Source organism: Macrobrachium rosenbergii, chromosome 9, assembly GCF_040412425.1.
Source record: "Macrobrachium rosenbergii isolate ZJJX-2024 chromosome 9, ASM4041242v1, whole genome shotgun sequence".
Lineage (NCBI taxonomy): Eukaryota > Metazoa > Arthropoda > Malacostraca > Decapoda > Palaemonidae > Macrobrachium > Macrobrachium rosenbergii.
Window position 1 is genome coordinate 29,477,546 of NC_089749.1, and position 24,702 is coordinate 29,502,247.

General features: G+C 38.8%; 1 protein-coding gene across 2 annotated transcripts in view; it reads right to left on the reverse strand.

Annotated features, from left to right (window-relative positions):
* Window positions 1-23,956, reverse strand: part of RpA-70 (replication protein A 70) — an 82,247-nt gene extending 58,291 nt beyond the window's left edge. Inside the window, exons 1-5 of one of the 2 annotated variants that reach the window (XM_067108820.1) lie at window positions 23,718-23,956; window positions 20,963-21,010; window positions 20,644-20,832; window positions 19,187-19,346; window positions 14,056-14,152 (exon numbers count right to left, since the gene is read on the reverse strand). In XM_067108820.1, coding sequence (XP_066964921.1) covers window positions 14,056-14,152; window positions 19,187-19,346; window positions 20,644-20,832; window positions 20,963-21,010; window positions 23,718-23,747 — 524 coding nt within the window. In that variant the 5' untranslated portion in view covers window positions 23,748-23,956. Of the gene's footprint in view, window positions 1-14,055; window positions 14,180-19,186; window positions 19,347-20,643; window positions 20,833-20,962; window positions 21,011-23,717 lie in introns of both variants that reach the window. The other variant, XM_067108819.1, reaches the window with a different exon arrangement.
* Window positions 23,957-24,702: the final 746 nt, after the last annotated feature.

Consider the following 24,702-nt stretch of genomic DNA (forward strand, 5'->3'; position numbering starts at 1 on the left):
TAGCCTCAGAAGGCGAGTGGGACAGCTGCCTTTGCTCAAAAGATTCAGAAAAAGCGAGCAGACTCGCCTGAAACACAATCGCGAACAACCCATTGTTATCACCAACACCAACACTGACGTCATCACCGACACTAACGCCCGGACTACTACGGCACGAACGCACTAAACTTAAGACAGACTCCATGAAACCGTTCATTTGCGCTTCCATTTGATTTCTGAAAAGATCAAATTCTGATTTATCAGCCTCGAGGCTGGGCTTGGCTTTAGGGAAAACATACTGGGAAGCTGGTGAAGAAGAGGGGGGAATAGGAGTAGGGGAAAGAGCAGCGGTAGAGGAGGGGGTAAGGAGGAGGAAGGAACAGCCAGTGAGGAGGTGATGCTGATGCCACCATCGAAGAAGAAGATAGCCTAGCTTCCTTATGCTTAAAAGCTTTCCTATCCCTATCCCTAACCAGCTTTACCTGATGGGAACTGTATGTTTGCCAAAACTCCTGACTCCATTCCATACACTCACTGCATGTGTTCTCCTGGGAACACTCTTGACCCCTACATGCTGTACACAAAGAATGGCGGTCGTACTTAAGTTTAACTAGTTTAGAAGAGCACAAATTCCCTGCGCAAACTCTGGATCCAGAGAAACTTGAATCCGACATAGCTACCAATTCCCAGAGCTAGGCTAGCTAGATTAATAAACAGGCAATTGAGTACTTCACCAAAAGTGATGCCACAAAGCAGCGCAAGCAAACAAAAGGAAACCAAACAGTTTGAACAGACGGACGCATGAGATGCGTTCCCAAAACATGCCCGAGAATGAAACTGAGCTGGGTTTATGGGTATGTCTCCTTCCACTCCACCCCACCGGCATCCGGTGGGGTTGGGTCTCCGCCAATTATATCAGCGTTCCAAACAAAGTTTGAAAATTTATATCTCGGACATGTCGATTTTAAAGAGATAAAAGCTTTTACAGTGTTTTGGTAAGTCATTATAATGAAACAATGCTTGTAATTTTGTTAGTTAAGAGTTCCTGCAGTATACAAACCATCAGTCCTTTCTGGTTGGTGCTCAACTGGTTGTGACATGGCAGTGTAACCAGAGCAAGTCTCTTTTATTTAAGTGGAGCTTTGCAGCGAAGATGTCCTGATGGCTAGCAAAGTATACCTCCTGGATCTTTGCATTGAAGGATGTAATCCTGATGGCTAGCAAATGCATCCATACTGAACCTTTCCCTGAATGCAGTAAACAATATAAAAACAACCAGAGAAGAATCTAAATCAAGACAAAGGCCCATCCAATAGTGATGGGTGCCCCAGGTACATTGTACCTCCCTGGCTCTCACAAATCTCAGCACCCTACTACATGGTAAATGGATGGTAGGAGAAACTCCTATGCTTCCTTCCACGTTGCCATGCCAGTTATTAACAATGATCACGAGGTACTGCAAGAATCTGACAGTTACAACTTTCTTCCAAAAGGTGAGAAGTGACGATCGATTACACTTCCGGTAGTTCGATTGTAAAATGGATGTCGGGAACATACAGTGTCTGAAAGTTAATGAGCTATATGCTGTTCTGACATCCTTGGCTTTCATAAAAGAAGGAAATTACTCTCCTACATCTGAGTGTCTCACAAAAAGTTGATTGTAGAACGAACTTCAGGGACATAGAGTGCCTGAAGACTAATGAGGAAGAGATCGTTCCAACCTCATTAGCTTTACTAAATGTAGGCCAAAGGCTCCCTACCATACATTCTTAGACGGCGGGCAAGAAATGTCCTTGCCAGCACATTCATGAATGGAGCCCTGTGCTTCCAATCTTGCTCAGGTATTACCTGAAAAATCCCACAAAATAGAGAGCTTCTTACTCTTCCTCATAACCAAAGATGTGGGGAGAGTTGCACTAGACAACAGGGAGCTGGACCCCAGGTTGGGTGTACTGAACTGGCATCAGTCTGTAGGAGGAGCTACCTGAGCTGGCGGCCGTTCCTTGGAGCTCGGGATAGGACAGGCGGCCAGCTATTGCTGGAGCCAGGCGAGACAGAAGCCAAACATGGCTACCAGGGTGCTCCTTAATCAGAGAGCACTGTCCCCTGTTGTCAAGATCAGAGAGAGAGAGAGAGAGAGAGAGAGAGAGAGAGAGAGAGACCCCCACCTTCAGATTTCTCAAAGGTATTTGTAGCACCTCTGAACGAAAAAAACCTTCCTTCTTCATAAACATCTGGACAGCCCAAGGTCAGCCTGTGTAAGAGCCTACCACTGATGATGGTGTCTCTTGAAGTGAGGTAGTTTGAGGAGGACCAAAAGGTGAAAGGATTCTGGGAGAGTTCACCAAACAATTGCACAGTCTGGGAACCATAAATTACCAAACAGAACAGGGCTATGAAGAATGTCGTAACGTTCTGACTAATCTGAAGAAGTCTAGCCCTCCCTTAACCTTTCGAATGGTGGAAGAGCATAGAAGTCTAGGTTGGAAACTTCTTGCAGAATGGTGATGTTACCCATGCTATAAGGTTCCTTAGGCTGGCAGGCAGACAAAGTCGGCCTATCCCACAGATAGCACATAACCCAACATGAGGAAAAAGACCCCTCGGACGCAAGAGAGAGTTCCGGACCATTCAGTTCGTTCACCAGAAATTCCAGTTGGATTATAAAACTATCAATTGTTCCTAGACTGTAAGCCAGTCTAGGAAGAGTGACGACAAGAAGGATCGAAGCCTTACACTAAAGTTTTCAGTTCTCTGGCAAATGTGTAAAAGTTCTGATCTAGGGACATGCCCTGGAATATCCTCACCAGAAAAAGGAGTGAGAAGCAGTCTAAGATTGGGTATGTGGACATGAAAATGAAGTATTCTTACATATCCAAGAAAATTTCATACAAACACCCCAGAGAATGGACTACAGGACTGTTTGGTTCGCTCTGCAACCAAGCAAACTTGTAGAACATCGTGCAGCCTTGCAGACAACTAAGTGGGTTGGTTGTCAACCCCGATACTTGACAGTCCCGGACACATGGCCATCAGGGCAGGATCAACTTCTATGCGATAACGTCCAGTGTGTGCTCAGTGACATCTCGCATAGACCGAAAACATATGCGGAACTGTACTTGGCTGGAACAAATGTCCAACACACTTACCGGAACTTGGCAACAACTTCCGCCTCATTCAAACACAATGCTCTATGAGAAAAATTGTGAAAAGGAACTAGACGCTCTGGGACAGGTGTCGGGTGCTCGGGATTCGGCACCAGAATGATGGTGCCAAGAGCTCTGAAGGTGACCAGGCACTTGGGAAAGGGCGCTGCTATGGAGGGGGTAGACAGCGCTTTCCTTCTGCCTGGAGCTCATGAAAAGTCTTCCACAAAAGAACGCTCAGGAGTGAAGAAATCGTTATCTCAAGGGAAAAACTGACTGATGCTTCTCCAAGTAGATAAAAAGAGCACAAAGCTCCCTTCTTGTGATCACAATAAAGGAGTTGAAAACACAAAAACTAACTGTCCTTATTCACACACGACAGGATTAAGAGACCAGCTGAAGTAGTCTCTTGGCAACACATAAGCATCTCCTATCTTTCTAGCACCTGCTCCTGATGTCAGTCAAGAAAGATCTTTCCTTCAAAACCTGACAAGAACACAGCCGGGAGGCTAATACCGTTAAGCATCAGAGGGAGTGAAGGACAAAAAGCACTTGTTTGCTCCCTTAAGATCCCAAGCTCTCTCAACTCCCTGTCGAGGCAATAGCTTTCTTCAACAAGTTCATAAATTCATACACAAAAGACTCTGCCTGTAAAAGATAGAGCTTTAAGACCCAATTAGACGTCACACAAGGGATCAATTTGGGTTGACTGTAACTCTTGGAACAGCAGAAAAGAGACAAAACTACCAAAGAGCGGTTGTGTGATACTCAAGGATGGGAGTCCGAAACTGAAGAGAGGACACACAATGAACAGAGACTACTGTCGACCACTTGACGCCTGTAGCTAGGTGTTCCAAGGAAATTGCACTCAAAAAAGAACAACAGTATGTTCTCAGAAGAAAAACAGGGACACTGAGTTAGAGAGACTGACGTCAGCCACTAGTAGGCTGGTGCCAAACGCGTGAGAGCCGGTGCTGGGAGCTCTAAATGAAAATGAGTTCTGGTGCTATAGGGTGCTACTGGGCGCTAGTGAGCACAAGTGGGTGGGCACCATTGGGTGCAAGCAGGAGCTGTTAGGCGCTCGGGCACAATTAGGCACTCAGTTGCTAAGGAATTGAAAAAAAAAGAACTCTTGGACATTGATGTTCTGCTGGGCGCCAACACTGGTGTTCCACTTTTATAGGAGAAGTAAAAGTAGCGAATATCATCTGAAAAGTGTCTCTTCAACAGCCGAGATTCACTATAAAAATGCCATCAGCACTTTTGTCTACATTGGAGTATCACTAGAATAAAAGCACATATCTATGGGCGCCTTTACAATGGCTGCCAGCTGAGACCTGCAAATAGCAGGCTCGATTGAGGGGTGACTACCTGAGGGCAAACCCCTTCAGACTCTCATGCCAGGAACTGGGTTTAGAAGAACCAATAAGGCCAGGCAGCCACCTCTTCCACTACACATCCAGTAAGACGCCTTTCCAGTGGCTGTCTGTCGATACCTGGAACAGGCAACAGGCTCAACTGAGGGGGCAACTACCTGTGGCTGATCCCACCGACCTCCCCTTGGTTTCTGGTATGACTTCTGCCAGGTGTAGGGGAGTACGTCAGTGAAACCTTTGCCCAGGAGCATTTGTGGGATGAGCAGCCACCTCCACTAAGCACAACACTTCACTACTACATGGTTAATATCTGTTGACCCAGACACAAGACTGGCAAAGGCACAGGAAGGGAGCAAGAGCCAGGCGTGGGAGCAAGTGGAGAATAAAACGAGGACCTGTAGAAGGAGAGAAGATGGATGCGGGAAGAGAGCTGGCACCAGGCTAGCTGAACGCCTACTGGTCTCAGCTGTCGAGAACAGCTAATCTCCGCAAAAATTAAGCACAATTTCTCTCTACCACGTATTGCCCTAACACTGCAAAGAGAAGTGAATGATCAAGCAATCCTTACCAACAACAGTGTGAGGATAGAGAGAACCATTACGCAAATATATCTCGATTCCTGTCCAATGCTATTTTTGACTTACTGATACGCATTCATTACTATAAATATCAGTCTGGTGGTGAACACGATATAAACGTTATACGCTACTCAAAATAGGAAAGTTAATCTCTATCGCCCAAAGTATGAAGCATCATCATACAGGCAAGTATCAAATCCTATCAAACATTATTCGAGACTTTCAGGAATGTACTCTCAACCAAAAAATGTCAGCCCAGAAGCGAACAAATACACAATGCACTAGGGAAGGAAAGTTAACTTTACCAACAACAGCTGAAGTACCTAGATTATCATTGGAACAAAAGCTGAAGATATGTATTTATCATCCAAAACGTAATCATTATCTGAGCTACTTTAGAAAGTTATATCCCAAAACATTATGAAAGGAATTATGAGGTACAGACATATCCCAAACATTATTGGAATATCATCATCGGAAAAGGTGGTAACGAACACAATACAGTATTACGTTAATACACTACTCAGGAGAGGTAAGTTAACCTTTACCAACAAAGCTGAAGTACCTTGATTATCATAGTACAGACATATCCTGAATTTTATTGGAACCTGAAGATACTTATTTATCATCGGAAATATTGGTTCAGTAGTACACACAAGATTACGTTCTGTTACGCTATTCAGAAAAGGAAATTAACCTTAAGCAGCCATAGTTAAAGTACATAGCTCATCATACAGACATCTCAAATACTAACAAGCATTAATTGAGACTTGCAGAAAAGTATCATAACCGTAAATACTGGTTCAGTCGTGAACGAAATTTTTACACTTACTAAGCTAATGGTTCAATCATGAAGGTAATGTTCATGTTTATTACGTTACTCGGAAAGCGAACGCAATATTACACATTGAATCAGTAAACTATGCTACCGGTAGTAAAACAATCTAATTGTAAATTCACTACTGAATAAAACATGATAACTAGGATCCAATCTGATCAACACAACAATAAAATACTATCCTGTAAGCTTGAAGCTACCTGAACTTAGCGATAATATTCACTGAAATCCAGTCTCTGACCGGCAAATTTAAGAACACAGCTGCCATCGACACTCAGTGTTACCCGAACACCGGCAGAAAACAGAATGAGATTGTTTGCTAGTTGTTCCTGAGACTCCCGTTAGTGGGTGAAACCAATCACCTGCACTAAACTTTGAAGCATTACCTGCAAATTTTTGAATTTTTCAAGCTGCTGTGCAGGGGAAACTAAAGCATTTTAATTACTTGGTAAGTTCCATATATAAAAGCTACATTTTCTGCTTAACCACATATTCATGATAAGACAACAAAAATACTTATTGCATTTCCCAACGTCGAAGATGCAATTTACTTTCTAAAATAAGTCTCAGAAATTTACCATGCATCCTAGAGCCCAAGTTTAATCTTTACATTGGCTCACCCTAACCTCAGAGGAAGGTTCGCTCTGTTTGACATTTATCAAATGACTGTTTATGTCAACTGAATGAAGTGCATATGTTTTAAGTTATAGTAAATCAACAAAGGTATCATAAAAAGGAGAATTATGGTGGAAGACAAGCAGTAACTATGTTGAATAGTCAATATTACCAGTATTTTTGCTCTTCTCAAACGACCCTGACTTTAGTGGACATTATAGGTATAGAGGAATGAATAAATTTGTTTGTATTTAGCATTTCCCAACGTTTTGAGAGTGTGTGTAATTGTCGTTAGTGAGTGCTTCGGTTGTTGGAAGAGGGATGAGGTCGTTAGTTTGTTTACGGTGCTGTCTGTCTGTGCAAATGTCGAGGGAGTTTTTTTCGGTTTTGAGTGAGTCTTGAGCTGAGTTCTGTGCAAGCGGACATTGATGGTGGATTATTGTATGTTTTGTGAGTTAAACAGTTTTTTGTTGGATGTCATTGTTGTCTGTTATGTGTTTTCTTTTTGCTCGTATGTTTTTTTTTTGTTTGAAAGTCTGTTTTTCGGTTTTGTTTGTGTAATTTTGTCTACTGTGTTGGCGACCGTGGACACCTTCATCCATCTCCCAGCAACCGAGGATCAGAGTGAGTATTGTATGTGGTTATATGTTCTGTGTATCTGTGTTGTGTATTGTTTTGTGTTTTTAAATTCCGCCACATTATATTTGGCGCCCAACGTGGGGCAGCTGATGTTGCAGCTGCAATTAAGATTGGTGGCTGGTAGTGTGACTGGAGGAAAGGATGGAAGAGGAACTGGTGAGGTTGAGAGAGGAGTTGCGGCTGGCAAGAGAGGAGAATGGGAGGCTGAGGGGTGAGAATGAGGAGTTGAGGAGTCAGTTGGAGGAGATGGGGGGAATGCTAAGGAGTGCAAAAGAAGAAATGAAAGGGGAGATGAAAGAGTCAGAAGAGAGAATGGAAGAGAGGATGGATAAAAAGTTGGAGGGAATGATGAAAAGTGTGGAAGAAATGGTGAAAGGTATGTTCAAGGGTGTTTTTGGAGAAGGGGCTGTTGGAGGCAGGTCCTCTGGAACGTGTGAAGGGGCAAGAGAGAAAGAAAAGGAGGAAGAAGTGAATGGAAGCGTGAGTGATGAAAGTGATGTGGAAATAGGAAGTAAGAAACGAGAGAATGAGAGGCAGGGTAAGGAAAGGGGGAATGAAAAGCAAGGGAAGGAACAGAGGGAAAGTAAGGATAAGTCAGGGGAAGAAAAAGGAAGAAGGGAAAGGGAAAGGAAACTGGTAAGAGGGGCAAGGAAGTGGGAAAGGCAGGAAAGAAGGGAGAGGGTGAAGATACTAGTGATAGTGAGGTGGATGGAGGTGAATGGATAAAAGTGGATAAAAAGAGGAAGAAGAAGAAGAGTGTAATGAATAAGATGAATGTAAGTGCGGAAGTGGACTCTTTGTATTCGGAAGAGGTTATGAAAGGACAGAGTGAAAGTAGCGAAAGTGGGAGTGAAAGTGAGAAAGGCTATGGCTATGTATGTGAGGGGGAGGTACCCCAGTGTGAAAGGTATAATGAGTATGGAAGTAGGGATGTGCATGATTTCTTTAGGGAGTATGAAAGGTTTTGTCAGGATAAGTATGGGGAAAGTAAGAGAGTGTGGGCACGAGAGTTAGGAGAATATTTGACTGGGTTTTTGCTTGATATGTATAGGGTTATTATGAGTGTGGGAGATGTTGAGTATGACAAGGTGAAAGCTAGACTAGTTGAGCAAGCGAGGCGTATGAAAGCAAGTGTTAAGTATAAGAGGAAGAATGAATTTGATGAGGCAAGAATGAAAGCTGGGGAAACCTTGTCACTGTATGCTTGTAGGCTGGAGACGTTGGCAAGGAAGAAGTTTGGGGATGATGGGATAGATGAATGTAAGGAGTTAGTACGGAAGTTGTTAGGGACAGTGCCAGATGGAGTTAGAGAATTTGTGAACTTGAAGCGGAAGGAGAAGAAAAGATGGATGAGTGAAAGGTTGACTTGGGGAGAAATTTTGGAAATTGTAGAAGATTATGAGCTTGACAGGGTTATAAAAGAGAGCAGAAGTGTAAGTGTAAGGGCTGGGGTAGATGAGAGAGTGCCAGAGTTTGGAGGCTTTAGGGATGCAGTGTTGAGGGGCCCAATGAGAATGGCCGATAGTGTAATAGATAGGAGTGTAAGAGCAAGTAATGTGGAGGTGCCAGTGAGGATGAATGGTGGGTTTGTAAGGGAACAACGGGTTGGACGGGTTAGGGATAGTAGTGTACAAAGGGGAAGGTCGGTGAGTGGAAGTCGAGCGAAGTGTTTTAGATGTGGAAAGGAAGGACATACAAAGAATGAGTGTAGGTGGGCTTTAGGAGCGTGTTTGGTGTGGGCAATCGGGACATTTGGTAAGTGAGTGTAATGAAAGATAGGGGTTAAATGCTACAGGTGCGGACAGGTGGGTCATATTGCTAATGGTTGTAGGGGTACCCGAGTGAATGTAATATGTGGCAACTGTGGTAAGAATGGGCATTATGCAAGAATGTGTTCAGAACCGAGAGCGAAGTGTGTCGAATGTGGAATGGAAGGGCATGTATCAAGTGTATGTAGACGAAAGAGGGTGACTGTGACAGCGAATTCGGGAAACTGAGTGTGAAGGGGGTTCAAATGGGTGGATCCTCCAGGATGCAAGCGGTGCGTGTGATGCATGTATGTGAGGGGTTGTTGCATGAGGAGGATCAGCAATTGGTTTTGATAGAGTATGGTAGGAAACGTAAGAAAGGAAAGAACGTAAGTGAACGGAATGATCGTAAGTTGTGTGATAGGGGTGTGAGTGCCAAAGTGAAAATGAGTGATAAAGCGTGTAATACGGATGAATGGGATGGTATGAATAGAACGTATAGCATATGCGGGTTTGATATAACTGAATTGACTGAACGTGTAGGGGTGAGTGAACGGTTGGAGATGAGCGAAAGTGTAAGAGTAAGAGAGCGTAGCAGTAATATACGAGTGATTGAAAGCATGAATGAATCGTTGCAAGAATTGGAAAGGTCAATGAGCGAATGGGATGGGTTAGTTGAAGAATTGGAGGAGGTATTTGGGAACGAGTTAGAGGGTATAGATGAGATTGTGGATGAAACTGAGAGTGGTGATAGTGAAGAAGATAGCGTGAATCTGAGAGAGAATGGAGGAGAAGATGTGAATTTGAATGTTGCTAGAAGAGAGAATGATTCTGAGAGAATGATTGCGTGCCATGCGAACGCGATCTAGAGGACCTGCTAGTGAGCATCCATGGGTGTTATGTAAGGCGATTTGAATGCAGTGTGAAAGGTGTTGGTTGGGAAATGCTAAAAGGGGGGATAATTATAGAGGGATGAATAAATTTGTTTGTATTTAGCATTTCCCAACGTTTTGAGAGAGAGAGAGCAATTGTCGTTAGTGAGTGCTTCAGTTGTTGGAAGAGGGATGAGGTTGTTAGTTTGTTTACGGTGCTGTCTGTCTGTGCAAATGTCGAGGGAGTTTTTTTTTCGGTTTTGAGTGCGTCTTGAGCTGAGTTCTGTGCAAGGCGGACATTGATGGTGGATTATTGTATGTTTCTTGAGTCGTGTGTTTTCTGTTGGATGTCATTGTTGTCTGTGCGTGTGTCTCTTTCTTTTTGCTAGTTTTTTTTTTGTTTGAAAGTCTGTTTTTCTGTTTTGTTTGTGTAATTTTGTCTACTGTGTTGGCGACCGTGGACACCTTCATCCATCTCCCAGCAACCGAGGATCAGAGTGAGTATTGTATGTGGTTATATGTTCTGTGTATCTGTGTTGTGTATTGTTTTTGTGTTTTTTTAAATTCTGCCACATAGGCTGACAAAAGTAAAACTGTGGTATATTAAAGTCTTACCAGTAAATCTTACTAGAGCAAGACTAGTGCAATCACAGTGGAAATTTAGTGATACTGTACACTGCTTTTTTTATGACAATTTTTCATAAAGTTATATTTATTTATGTGTGGTAACGATAAACAAAATATTTCATGTGCAACTGTATTCTGTATTTCTAATATTTCCTGTTAGTCTTCCTTTGTCTGAGACTAAGAAAATTACTGCAAAGTCTACAGTACATCCAATCATATCCAATTCTTAAAAAATACTGCACCAGCCCTAGCACCATCCATTTGTGTGCACCTAGGCAGAGATGGCCATTGAAATTTCTAATGAAGCACAGCTGGGCAGTTTATATTAGATGCATTGCTTTGCAATGTTTAAGTTTCTCAGTTTGTTGCTATGTTAACTTTAGAAAAGCTTATTATTAAAATCAATGAACTGGAAAATGCACAACAAAATTATTTTTAAAATAAATAAACTGGAAAACTACTTCACAAAACAATATGCTGCAGCAGCCAAAGCCATGGTACATAAACACCCTGAAACAGCCCATTGTGTGTACGCACAAACCACAACATAGCTATCAACTTGCAAGTATCTATCTTCATGCTTATTCTTTGTTTTCAACCTTGCGAGTCTATTTTTTACTCATTTTTGCTAGTCAAAACTGTAGTGTGTCTTCAAGGTCAAACCATCTTTGATGCTGAGAAATACATATCAAGTTTGAAGAAAACAATAGTCTGGAAGTAGTTTCTGGTCAATTGAAAAGAAGGAGGAGTTAAATTTTTTTTTTTTTAAATGTTCAAAGTCTTTGATGATTGGTTAGATTTATCAATGTACCATGAGTTTCCTCTGGTCTATATTTGGCCAAAATAATTTTTTCTTTCCCTAACACTTTTCTATTCACTGATTAACCCTTTAACGCCGAAGCCCTATTTACAAAAACGTCTCCCGTATGCCGGCGGCGTTCGGTGAGTTAGCGCCGAAGCGGAAAAAAATTTTTTTTCAAAAATCACAGCACGCTTAGTTTTTAAGATTAAGAGTTCATTTTTGGCTCATTTTTTTGTCATTGCCTGAAGTTTAGTATGCAAAACCATCAGAAATGAAAAAAAATATCATTATCATATATAAATATTGGAATATATGACAGTGCAAAAAAACAAAACTTTCATAAATAATTGTATACAAATCGCACTGTAAGCAAAATGGTTAAAGCTAATGAGTTAATTTTTTTAGTTGTATTGTTCAGTAAATTGCGATGATGATTTTGGTATATAACAAATTGTAAAATGATCAAAGCAACACAGAAAAATATTATCACAAAATGATGCATGAATTAAATAACGCTGTGGACGTAAAAACAAGTTTTTCAAAAATTCACCATAAATCGAAATATTGTGCTAGAGACTTCCCGTTTGTTGAAAAATGAAGCTAATTGATTGAATATTACGAGACTGTAAGTGTTTTAGCTTACAATTGCAGTTTTCGACCATTTCAGTTGAGTTAAAGTTGACCGAAAGTCGAATTTTTTCTATTTATCGTGATTTATATGGAAATATTTCATAACTGATGAAAACTACAACCATGAGTTATTTTTTGTTTTATTGTACATGAAATTGCGCACATTTTCATATATAAAACTTATGTAACGACTAATATAAAGCAGTGCAAATATTACGACAACGAGACGAAAGAATTTCTGAGATGTTTGGCCGAGTTACTGCGCAGACGTAAGGAAAATGTTTTTTTTAAAAATTCACCATAAATTGAAATATTGTGCTAGAGACTTCCAATTTATTGCAAAATGAAGTTAAATGATTGAATATTACTAGAATGTAAGAGTTTTAGCTTACAATTGCGTTTTTTTACCATTTCGGTCGAGTTAAAGTTGACCGAAGGTTGAAATTTTGGCAGTTATCGTGATTTATGTGAAAATATTTCAAAACTGATAAAAGCTACAACCATGAGCTATTTTCTGTTGTATTCTACATGAAATTGCTCACATTTTCATATATAAAAGTTTATGTAACGACTAATGTAAAACGAGCGCAAACATTACAACAACATGACGAAAGAATTTCTGAGATGTTCGGCCGAGTTACAGCAGCGCAGAGACGTAAGTAAAACAATTTTTTTTTTTCAGAAATTCACCATAAATCGAAATATTGTGCTAGAGACTTCCAGTTTGTTGCAAAATGAAGGTACATGATTGAATATTACTAGAATGTAAGAGTTTTAGCTTATAATTGCGTTTTTACCATTTCGGTCGAGTTAAAGTTGACCAAGCTTGAAATTTTGGCAGTTATCGTGATTTATATGAAAATATTTCAAAACTGATAAAAGCTACAACCATGAGTTATTTTCTGTTGTATTCTACATGAAATTGCACACATTTCCATATATAAAACTTGATGTAACGACTAATATAAAACAGTGCAAACATTACGACAACGTGACAAAAGAATTTCTGGCGGGGACGTAAGGAAAAAAATTTTTTTCAAAAATTCACCATAAATCGAAATATTGTGCTAGAGACTTCCAATTGGTTGCAAAATGAAGGTAAATGATTGAATACTACTAGATCGTAAGAGTTTTAGTTTAAAATTGCGTTTTTACCATTTCGGTCGAGTCAAAGTTGACCGAATGTTGAAATTTTGGCAGTTATCGTGGTTTATATGAAAATATTTACAAACTGATAAAAGCTACAACCATGGGTTGTATTTTGCTGTATTGTACATGAAATTGCACACATTTTCATATATAAAACTTTATGTAACGGCTAATATAGAACAGTGCAAAAATTACGACAAAATGACGAAAGAATTTATGAAATTTTTCGGCTGAGTTACCGCCGTGCGTAAGAAAAAGTTTTTTCAAAAATTCACCATAAATCGAAATATTGTGCTAGAGACTTCCAATTTGTTGCAAAATGAAGGTACATGATTGAATATTACTAGAATGTAAGAGTTTTAGCTTACAATTGCGTTTTTCAACCATTTTGGTCGAGTCAAAGTTGACTGAAGGTTGAAATTTTTTGTAGTCGACGTATGGTACGTCCACTTGGCACCCAACAGACAATTTTAGTCGACGTATGATACATCCAATAGGCGTTTAAGGGTTAATTACACAAAATTAATTCACATATTCAGGGAGTAAATTAACACGCATAATGCTGAAAATAAAAATAAATTTTAAGATCGTTAAATTTTTCATAATACTTTACCTTGGACTTGACTACACTCAGTATCACTTAGTCTTGCAATTTGTGTACTTAGATTTTTCTTTCAATTATAAAATACACTTCTAAATTCCACTAAGAGATCCTATATTTTTCCATATTACATATTCCTAATACATCAAGGAAACCATCATGCTTGTATAATACTCTAACAAGCATTACTTTTTTAAATGAATTCCATAAACAAACTCACATAAGTCCTACTATGTAGATGGAAATTATTACACGGAAAAAAAGTATGTACATTAGCAAAGACTGAATTTTGTGGAGGGGGCAAAGAATCCAAGTGTCACTTATAAAAACTGTTTAAGAATTTTACGCTTTGTGGACTTCAACTTGAGATATAAGAATTAACTATAAAACCCAGTGATTTTTTGGTTCACACTGTACATCAAATATAGCACACAGGAAAAATAAGTAACACTTGCCTGTTTTGGTAAGGAGTCAGTGATGCAATTGGGTGAACACTACCACCACTTGGAGTCACTGAAGGTGAAGCACCAACGTTGGGAGGATTTCGCTGTGCTAAAGGATTTCGTTGAGCATTACCACCTGCAAGTGTGACCCCATCAGGTTTGATTATACAGGCCAATATTGGAAAGTAAATAAAACAATGTCTTTCCAGGGACTGTACAATGATAGTGACAACACAAAAATTTCTTCAAAGTGATTTTATTTCTCTTTTGTATACAACCAACCTTTTATACAGGAGTACCCGCCAATTAATTTGTCAATAGGTGGTTATTAGGGGTGAGTGGGGGAATACCACTAACCCACCTTATGTCACCACTCACTTTTTTTCTTCAGCCATAAGGACAAAGCATAGCAACTAAGGTGGATTCAATTTATAGAAGGCTGATATGTACATTCAGGAAAAATACTAATCACTTTAAAAATTTTGCTATTTGTTCCAGTGAAAATACAAACCATCACCTTTTATATGAGACTTACTCCCTAGGTGGGAGTTCAACTCAGCAACGAACTGGAGTTAGTTCACCTGGATATGCCATGCTCCCAGTTGCCAATGTAAGCACAAGATGTCATGATCTTGTAAACTCCTATCTGGTGAATGGGTTACCAGAGCTGTAGGGCCCTGGGCTAGAGAAACCCCTAACAGAAGGGTACCTGTGTAAGGAAAATGTTTTGGAGGACCATGAAATCCTCTTTAGATTTTTTGTTGAACAATGGGCTTAAAATAAGCTCTACCATGTGCACCCTTATTAAACAACCCTAACTTGTATGCTTAGTACAAACGAGGATGCCAAGTTCCTCTTACATGAAATCATATGCCTACTAGATCACCTCATGAGGCAAAAAAGAAAGGGTGTTCCTAGACATTTTCTAGTGCTTCCCTGTTCTAATATAAAGTCATCTACACTCTTGATCTCTGGGAGTGGATCCTCTTCAAGTGGTGCTTAACAGCATGAACTGAGCACAAAAGCATCTCATTCAGGTCACCACCAATAAAGTCTCTATAGGAGGCGTTCAAGGAGTCCTAGAATCTCTTGCCTAGAGCAGAAGGGTTCCAAGGTTTGGCTACAAACTCTCCAGAATAGAAGAAAATAGAAACTTTTATAATAATAAAATTTATTTTTTAAACACTTAATCGAATCTATTATGATAGCTGTAATTTCTGCGTCAGGTGGGAGGATGATAGTGTAAAGCCTAAAAAATTACTAGGATCGTTTAGTCTGAATAGTCTATTAACCCATCCCTTTCAGGTGATTCAAGTGTCTTACTTACCGCTCAGTATAGGGAGGTTGAGAGGAGGATACATAATAGAAAGGTGAGAATTTGAAAAATAAATTTTATTATAAAAATGTCCTTTTTTTAAATGCCAGGCAAAGGCTACTTTATTAGGATGCAAAGGTCTCAAAAAGATGCTGGAGGCTCCTTGAAAGGGTTACCGCTCGTTAAACTTTCAAACAAGTTGGTTAGGCAGTTAACTACCATCTGGTACGTGGGAGTCCCACCTGCCTGGATGTAAACATTCCAATTTGCCTTTCGGCCCAGGTATCAAATTGAGGGGTGGCGTGAGGTGGGCATGAGATGTAATGTAAATGACCTCAGGTTTGTACAGTTAGGAAAAATACAAATTTCAGTAATAAGCCAAACTTGAGTGATTTGAGTTGTGCGAATTCAGACACAAACTTTTCATTGGAACCTAACTAATTGTCATACATGAGGTTTTCACAGACACGCGAACATTTGTGAATCCTCGAGAAACTCTGCAAATGTGTTGTTTAATTTTTTATGTAATTTATAAGTTTTCAAGCTTTTATGTATACATTATAAAACATTAAATAATAAAAATAATCTATCTCTCTCTCTCTCTCCCTTTTACTATTATTATTACTAAAACAGTTTAACCAAACCACTGAGCTGGCTATCAGCTCTCATAGGGCTGGCCCGAAGGATTTGGGTGAAATGACAGGTCTAGGCTAAAAGCCTAGCACTAGGACCAAATAGGTCATTCGGTATGGTGATGAATGAATCAAAATTAAATAAAAAAATTCACAAAGGCATACGCTTTCATACTGGAACACCCTCACACAATAAATACATTTACACCCATGTTTCCATATATATATTCACTAAAAAGGTATATTAAAATTTTAAAATTTAGTTCTTTTAAAATTCATTAGATGCCTAAGGGTTTTCACATTTCTATTATTTAATTTTTATATTTTATCAATTAAATCACAGCTCCTCATGAACATTAAAATTGATATTACTGAAAATGTATGAGATTCTGACAAAATTTCCTTCATTGATCTATTTCCAAAATTTGATAATCGCCGCAGGTTATATTTTGGACATTCACACATGTTGGACTGTTATCAACACCTTGCAATCTGAGCATTCGGGAGGAAGGCCACATGGACTGTACATTAAGTGTCCATGTGTCAAATGAGTATGGCCTATTCGAAGATGTGATGAACTCCATTTTCCAACACTGGATCTTATCTGTCTCAATTTATTATTTTCAGGTTCTTCATACCATACTTTTTGCCATTTACTTACAATGATTATTTTTATATATCTTATATAGTCACTAATAGGGATGCTTACATTTGCTCTTGTCTTGTGAACTGCTTCTTTAGCTGCTTTATCAGCCTCTTCATTTCCTTTAATACCTATATGGGCAGGGATCCAACATATTTCAATATTTTTTCCATTATTATACAATTCATGGAGTGAAAACTTAATTTGTTGCACAATATTACTTTTTTGATTTTGATTATAGCTTTGAATGGCTGCTATAGCGCTTCTGGAGTCGCTATAAAACACACAATTATTAAATGAGGCTTCCTTATTTTTATGGCTGATGCTATTGCACGTAACTCAGCTGTAAATACTGACTCATTATCTGGTAGAGAGAACTGATATCTTTTGTGACTTAGATCCGCCAGTGTACACTGCATAATGTGGACCTTTTCGGATCATATGTTCTACCATATGTTGTCTATAGTGTTCTGGGGTACATGAGTAACTTTATGATAAATATGTTAAGTGTGTACAAATTCTCATTTTATTCATTGTCCAAGGAGGTAATTTTACCATTAAAGGTAACTATTTATATTTAGCGACTCAAACAATCTTCTAGCTCAAACTTGGAAAGGAGGTGGATGACTGTTTATAAACACATCTCTGAATCCAAATAATTTTTTGGTTGGAGAGTCATTTGTCTGAATTCTCAGAGCACTCTTCATTGTTACTAGCTCTCTGTGGAGAGAGAGTAAGGTAGTTCACCACATTCAAATCGTAAAGATGACTTTGGTGATGATCAAAAAGCTCTGAACATATTCTAAGGCCTTTATTATGAACGTTTTCAGCATTGCGTCTGATGCCAAGCCATATATTTTGCTTCCATAATCAATGATAAACAGCACTGTTGCTTTATACAGGAGGCTACCAAGGGCGCCGTGGAAGCGTAACTCACAGACGATGCCCACAATCTCCCACCTGCCCTGCAACTCTCTAAGCGCAGGGGGTGAAAACAACACTCAGCACATGTAGGAAGGAAGTAGTAATGCCCTTGTGCAGGGAGGCCGGAAGCCCAAGAAAGGAAGCAAACTCTTACGCCCCAATCAACGTAGGGGAGTGAAGATATTACATCCCAATCTAATATTCTGATTGTACAGGGGAATGCCTTCAGTATCTAAATAAAGGGCTACTGGAGAGAAGCATTACCACTCGGTTATGCTCCTTAAATACACCCTTGGCCGTCAAACCAAGACACAGTGCAGGGAAACGACGGCTATGCAAGGTTATCACAAATAGTGGGTTTGTAATAATAAATATCAAACACGTATTATATACATAAAAATATATTAAGATCCCACCAGGATAATAAGAGCTTAACGACAGTCAGGCAAGGAGATCCGAAACCACATCTGCAATGCATGACGGCTGAAAGCAAACTGGAATGTTTACATCTGGGCAGGAGGGTATTCCCGCCTACCTGGCAGCAGTTACTGCCTAACCACCTTGCTCAAGAGTTTAACGGCCGTTTCCAGCCTATGCTGAAAGTAATTCCTAATGTAAAGGACAGAGGGTTTGTATATCGTGTCAGAAAAACTAGAATTTTCAGCTATACAGTTCTTCCATCAAAGACGTAGCAGTACATCATAGGACACTTATTCTCACTAAAGATGTTAGTGCCAATCATTGTCTCACTTTTGCCACCTCCAACCTAAAACATGTGACATTACATATACTGTAATGCTCAACTGAACATCAAACACAACACTAGCTACAGTATTATGTCTTCTCTCAGTAATCACTGGCAATCTACCTTCAGAAAGCAAAGTGGCTTGAAATCAAGTACTTATTGATTGGTTGGGATGAAATATCTAGAAACAAATCAAACACTTAAATCCTTCAAATTATATAAAAATGTGCAAACCAATAGACAATCTGTTCTAACTAATACTCAAACATAACAAGCAGGAAAACCTACAAAGTCCCAAGAGCCTGGGGAGCCTTATTCTAATGGAAAAAAAAAAAAGGAAATTGAAAATTCTAACTGATATCCCCAAACTCCTGCCAACTCTTCAGAATAATTCTTCCAATCACCTGTTCAGCGCTGAAGCTACACAGCAAATGCTATCTCATGAAATCATACTGGCCTACTTCATTAACATTCCACCTCTGCAATTGTTAAACGTCTGATCCGTACCAAATCTCCATTTTGCAACCAACCCACCAACATGGCTTTATACATGGGAGATTTACATTTGCAAAGGTAATCAACCATAATAAATATTTAGAATCCCAGAAGTAAGCAGTGGAACTACACTATTATCTCAATTTTCCTAGGCTTTAGAAGGTTGATCATTTTATACTACACAGCAAACTCAAAGAAAAAGATAGTGGCTCCCTATAGGAGCCTGGCATATAATTTCATATCATATCAGAGACACTGCAAGCATAAGAGCATCATCATAACCACTGAAAATAAATTATTGATAGGTTTGCCATAAATATGAGGTGCATGTGGCAGACGGAATTGGTTGGGGGCCGAAACCTGGCAGGGTTCCTAACATGTATTCATACCAGTAACTGATGGTGGAAGTGTTCGTTCTTTCTGTTCCATGGGGGCTGGACGATTAGCGGCACCCATGTTTTTGGCAGGATCATAGGTAACAGGCTCCCCAATTTTTCCTCCAACTTCTTCACCTGACTTGACAACATCAAGGTCTAAGATGATCAAGATCTATGAAAAAACAAAAATGAAATGTAAAGTTACCTTTTGCAAATCCATAAAAAAAATCTGTAGATTTATACAAAATGACACAGCATAAAAAACCTAAGTTTCAAGAACTAAAACGTTTAGTTTTCCTTGCATACGGAAAAAAAAACCCTTGAATAAAGCCAACAAACATGTACAGACCAAACAAATTTTAACTGCATTACAAATTTCATCACTGGAACTAACTAGATAAGCAATTATTAAATCTACAAACTTTTCTAAACAATTTGATCCTTAACCCTTACAGGCTGGGCTAAAATATATATTAAGCACAACCCTAGACTGGGCACACTTTAAGGTTGGCCAGTTTAAAAAAAAAATATCAATGGAATGAGAAAGAAGATATGCATAAAATCTTTGTGTTCAGCAAATAGTTTGATTCCTCATATTGCATCTTCGAAAGTGTTATGTATATTCGTGAGTACGTGCGTGCGTTAATTTGATATAAAAAAAAATTCTAAAAAGATTTTTTTTTATGGGAGGAAATTGAACTGTACCATGATTTTCTAAAAAATATGAATACTCATACCTCTTTCATATTATTATTTTGTCATGTTACGTTTGCCATATCCAATTTTACACTTTCCATTATTGTGTTTTTCTATTTTTTTTATTTTTGTTTTCTAATGTTTTAATTCTTCATAACAGATTTAAGGACAGAGTGGTTAGTGTGGAAGAGTGGATAGTGTGGACTGGTTCCAATAACATGTGGTAGACTGTTTTTTTGAATGACTAGTTATTGATTTGGGGAGTATGTGTTAAGTTCAGAGTTTAGTTATCTAACTCGATAATTCATTTATTATGCATTTTAATCTTTGCTTTGTTTTATTCATTTCTTGTTGGGTTATTTGAATAATAAACCTTTTTTTGTAGAAACTTTCTTTAAATGAGTCCATTTAATTTTTGGTGAGAATGAGTATTTGGGTGAACAGATGAGAGAGAGAGAGAGGCGAGCAGTGCAGTAACTTTTATGAAGAAAGATCGTAGAGCACGTATAATGCAAAAAAGTTTTTCTAATACTATTTCTTTGAACTTTAAAATTTTTACCAAAATTTTTTAAAAATTATAATTAACCTCACATCATAACAGTTTAGAACTAAAATCAGTAACAAATTCTGAGTATATTTTTGGTGAAGTATTTACGAGATGTACAGATGGGGAGATGCAAACCAATTATAGCCGACATACTATCATAAAAGAATTGAAACCAACAGCAATCCTTGTATGAGCAAATATTTTAGGAAAAATGAAAAGCACAAACCTTCTTACTCTCCTGGACAGTGTTACATATGTAACGATTCAACTTGATGATGCAATTGTTATCTACCTCACCACTTGTCACCAACCCATTGAGTTGAGTGGCAAGCATAGCAAAGCTGCTAGACCACTGGCCATCTGATACTAAAAGGCGGTACCTTTCTTGTCCACCACTCGGTATTTTCTTCATTGACTGAAAGCAAGCAAGCAATAGAAAATGAGATCAGATATTGGATTTTTCTAAATTCTATATGTATAATTGCCTTCACCATCATACAACACCAGTAATGTTGCAAAAATCTAACCAATTCATAAATGCTCACCATAATTTGAAGGTAGGGTTCCTCAGGCTGGCGACCCTCAATCATATCCTATAAACGAAAAAATTAAATTTCAAATTTAAGAATACAGATAAAAATTAAAATCCTTGAAGATGAACCACAATAATGACAAACATAGTAGGCTATAGTACCATAGAAGAAACAGAAAGGTCAACTTGTGGTGAAGAGGAGGACGACTGATATATGAGGTAAGGACATGGCTGCTGATAAAATGAATTACCATGGGATTAATTCTGCTCAGAAAAAACAGATAAGCATCCCACATACAAAAGCAATACTCTAAACAGGAACAAAAGTTAAACACTGGGTTTTAATAGCTGAGCCAAAGGGTCATTGACAGAGATGAGGATTCCTTAATGGTCATGCACAGAAATTAGTTGTATTTGTGTCACTCTCTGTCTACAACCTAGCAAGAAAACATCACCTGTTAATATGTACTATTCTCATTTAGCCTACAGTCATATACTGAGTTTGATTAAATATCTGTGATTGCTAAATACCTTGTTCAGGCATCCCTATGTAATTAATTGTACTGCCGTTCTTTCTACCACTGTACAGTTGGCACAATAGTACAGTACCTCAGTTGTTTTGCCTGAACTTTATAGTGTGCTGGTATCATGGCTTGATAGGACAGATTTCACTGGTAAATTATGACCTCACAACCCAAGTGAGCTTGGGATTAGGGAAGGGGAGGGGGGGTTAGTGAGAGCTTACAGGTCTACTGGCGAGTCGCCAACACACTGCCTGGTTCTCTCTGGCCCTAGTTTGAGAGATGGGCCTTAGCCAATGATCATAAGCATATAAGTTTGGTCTCTAAGATACTGAGTGCCAGTACAATGGCTTGTCTCTTGCCTCTGCCACTATGCAGAATACTACTATATGACAGCAATATAAAAAGCCAGACAATACAAGGAAGGTACAATGTGAATACAGTAATGTAAACCACATTGATTTCCACGAAAAAACTAATTTACATGTACAGCTGCAAAAATGATTCATGTACAATACTGTGAATCAAGACTGGAGATTCAATACATCCAAAACTACGATGGACTGCAATTAATCATGTGTTGAAAAACAAAAGAATTTTTCACTCTCCAACAAAATCTTAATCGAACTCCCAATGTAACACGGAAATAACAGCTTTGGAATCCCTTTTCCCAAAATGATACACAGATGGTGAAACATGCTGGGCTCTGACAGCATCACATTTACCAATAACAGCTTAATTTCAAACTGTCACACCTGAAGTGTACATAAATAATGGCATGAGGGCCTTACTAGCCTAGCCTAATTATTTCTATACCCTTAACTTTGTAAATCACTGGCTTAGTGGTCACAATATTCTCTATAACTTTAAAAAGAGGGTTGGTCAGTACCCAAGATGGTTCTGTACAAGATATATTGGGTAAACCAATCTAGCCTATTGTATTCTCCCAGATTACAATCAGCATTATAAAAGTGAACTGAACATAAAATTTAGGCCAAAGGCCAAGCACTGGGACCTATAAGGTCATTCAGTGCTGAAATGGAAATTGACAGTAAAAGGTCTGAAAGGTGTAACAGGGGGCGAACCTCGCAGTCGCACTATGAATTAATTGTTATGAGAGGGTCTAGTAAAAGGAACGAAAGGGGTTGCAGGTAGGGGCCGAAGGCATACTGCAAAGAACTCACTGACGGCACTGCCCCTTGTGGGCATAATCAGCAATGTAGGAAGGTCTACCCTAATCTTGTGTCACGGAAAGGCTCCAGTCGGAAACTACCTCGGCTATGGGCCTATGGTTTTGAATATACAATCAACTTGTCATCTATAATGAAATTCCCTACATTTCCGATAAATTCAAATTATTAGGCTTTCAGTAAATGCAGCAAAGACATGGGAAAAGTATTTAGATTCTATGGCTCAAATAAAACTTCACCCTAGATCATTTCCCTTCACATTTAGAAGCTTTCGAGGATTGCTTTGGGGTAGTCTGCGGTTTACGTTGATGCCACGTAACAGCGTTTGTCCCGTCCGCCAAGGTAAGTAGTTCCACATGAAACGCCATGTTCTCTATCTTTCTGGGGGGTCCAGGAAGCTTTGCCCCCCCGGATAGGTAAGGGCATGCCGCACCAAGTTAGGTTAGGTTGGTTAGTTGTGGTTTCATCATTTTAGTACCAATTTCGTATGTCGGTATTCCTTCACGACTAGAAAACTGGCAGACGACACCCGCGTCAACGCAAACTGCAGGCACCCCTTGCTTTGTATATGCTGAGGTGACCACCCGGGGTAACAAGACTTTCGGGTACCTCTGGCAATTAGCCTAACCTAATGAGATCAGTACCATCAGTCACTCACCTAACAATTCAGGTTCACTGGCCTCATGGAATTTTTACGTCCAGTAAAGCCGCACTCTGAGGTCATACGTCACCAAAACGTAAAACACATTTTCTGCTAAGCTAAGCTGAGTCCCACCAAGCCTACCTACACTGAAAATGACAACAGGCCTCGGCTTCGCTTTTCTTCTGAGTAGGCCTAGGCCTTCCTGCAAAGCCTGAGGGAGGCTAGGATCACTTCCGAAGACCCTTCTATCATATCAGCTGGACAGACGACCTCGGTTTAAATAAACGTAGGCCTATATCAAGTACGCTAAACTAACGTAGGCTAATAGGCCTAGGACACCCTTCATTCAGCCTTCAGTTCTTTCAACAGGATTAAGTTAATAACGATACCTTTACGTATTATATAGCAACTTACGGCAATGGCGCCTTTCGTCAATCCGGCCATTTTCACTTGTGATCTTTGCGCCCTTCGCAACGCTATAAGTCACACAGAAATATTAGCAGCAAGTAACAGAGGAGCACCGATGTTCCTGATTTCTCCCGCTCAAAGTAGCAGGAACAGGAGGGAACGGTCTGTGGTATGGACACCGAAACTGTGACTACAGCTTTATGTAACTGAATGGCGACAACTTGAGGTAGAACGCCCAAATGAGTAATGTATCTCATACTTATGTTTTAGCAATGGAATATATTGTTATAATAATTAATATACTAAAAGATTTATTCATTATATCGAATATTATATATGTGGAAGATAAATAATGGATAATTTTAAGAAAATAATTGAGTATTTTGAGAATTCCTGGATACCTTTTTATGAGAGACATTATGTAGAATGAAAAAATAATAAAAACTTTGTAATTTAAAGCTAAGCATATAGTACTCTACTCATACATTGACAGTTTTGGCGCCAACAAGCTTCTACTTGCTCACAGCGGGTTATTACCAAGTCGAATTTAGTATATATATATATATATATATATATATATATATATATATATATATATATATATATATATATATATATATATATATATATATATATATATATATATATATATATATATATATATATATATATATATATATATATATATATATATATATATATATATATATATATATATATATATATATATATATATCCACTTTCATAACATTAGAACCTTCCTCATTAATGTCCGTTAGGTATTGAAGTTCCAAATCTCCTTACTGGAAAATGGAAGGAAGCGTAACAATAAATATCCTTATTTGTATTTTGGAGGATCTATTTGTTTCCTTTTTATAACATTTTTCTTGAATAACTTGCACTCCTCTGTTAGATCTGTTTTTGAATAGGAAAGACTTCGAATTTCTTCATCAATGTCTTTTTAAGATTTCAGTTTTCATTTCTTGTTGGT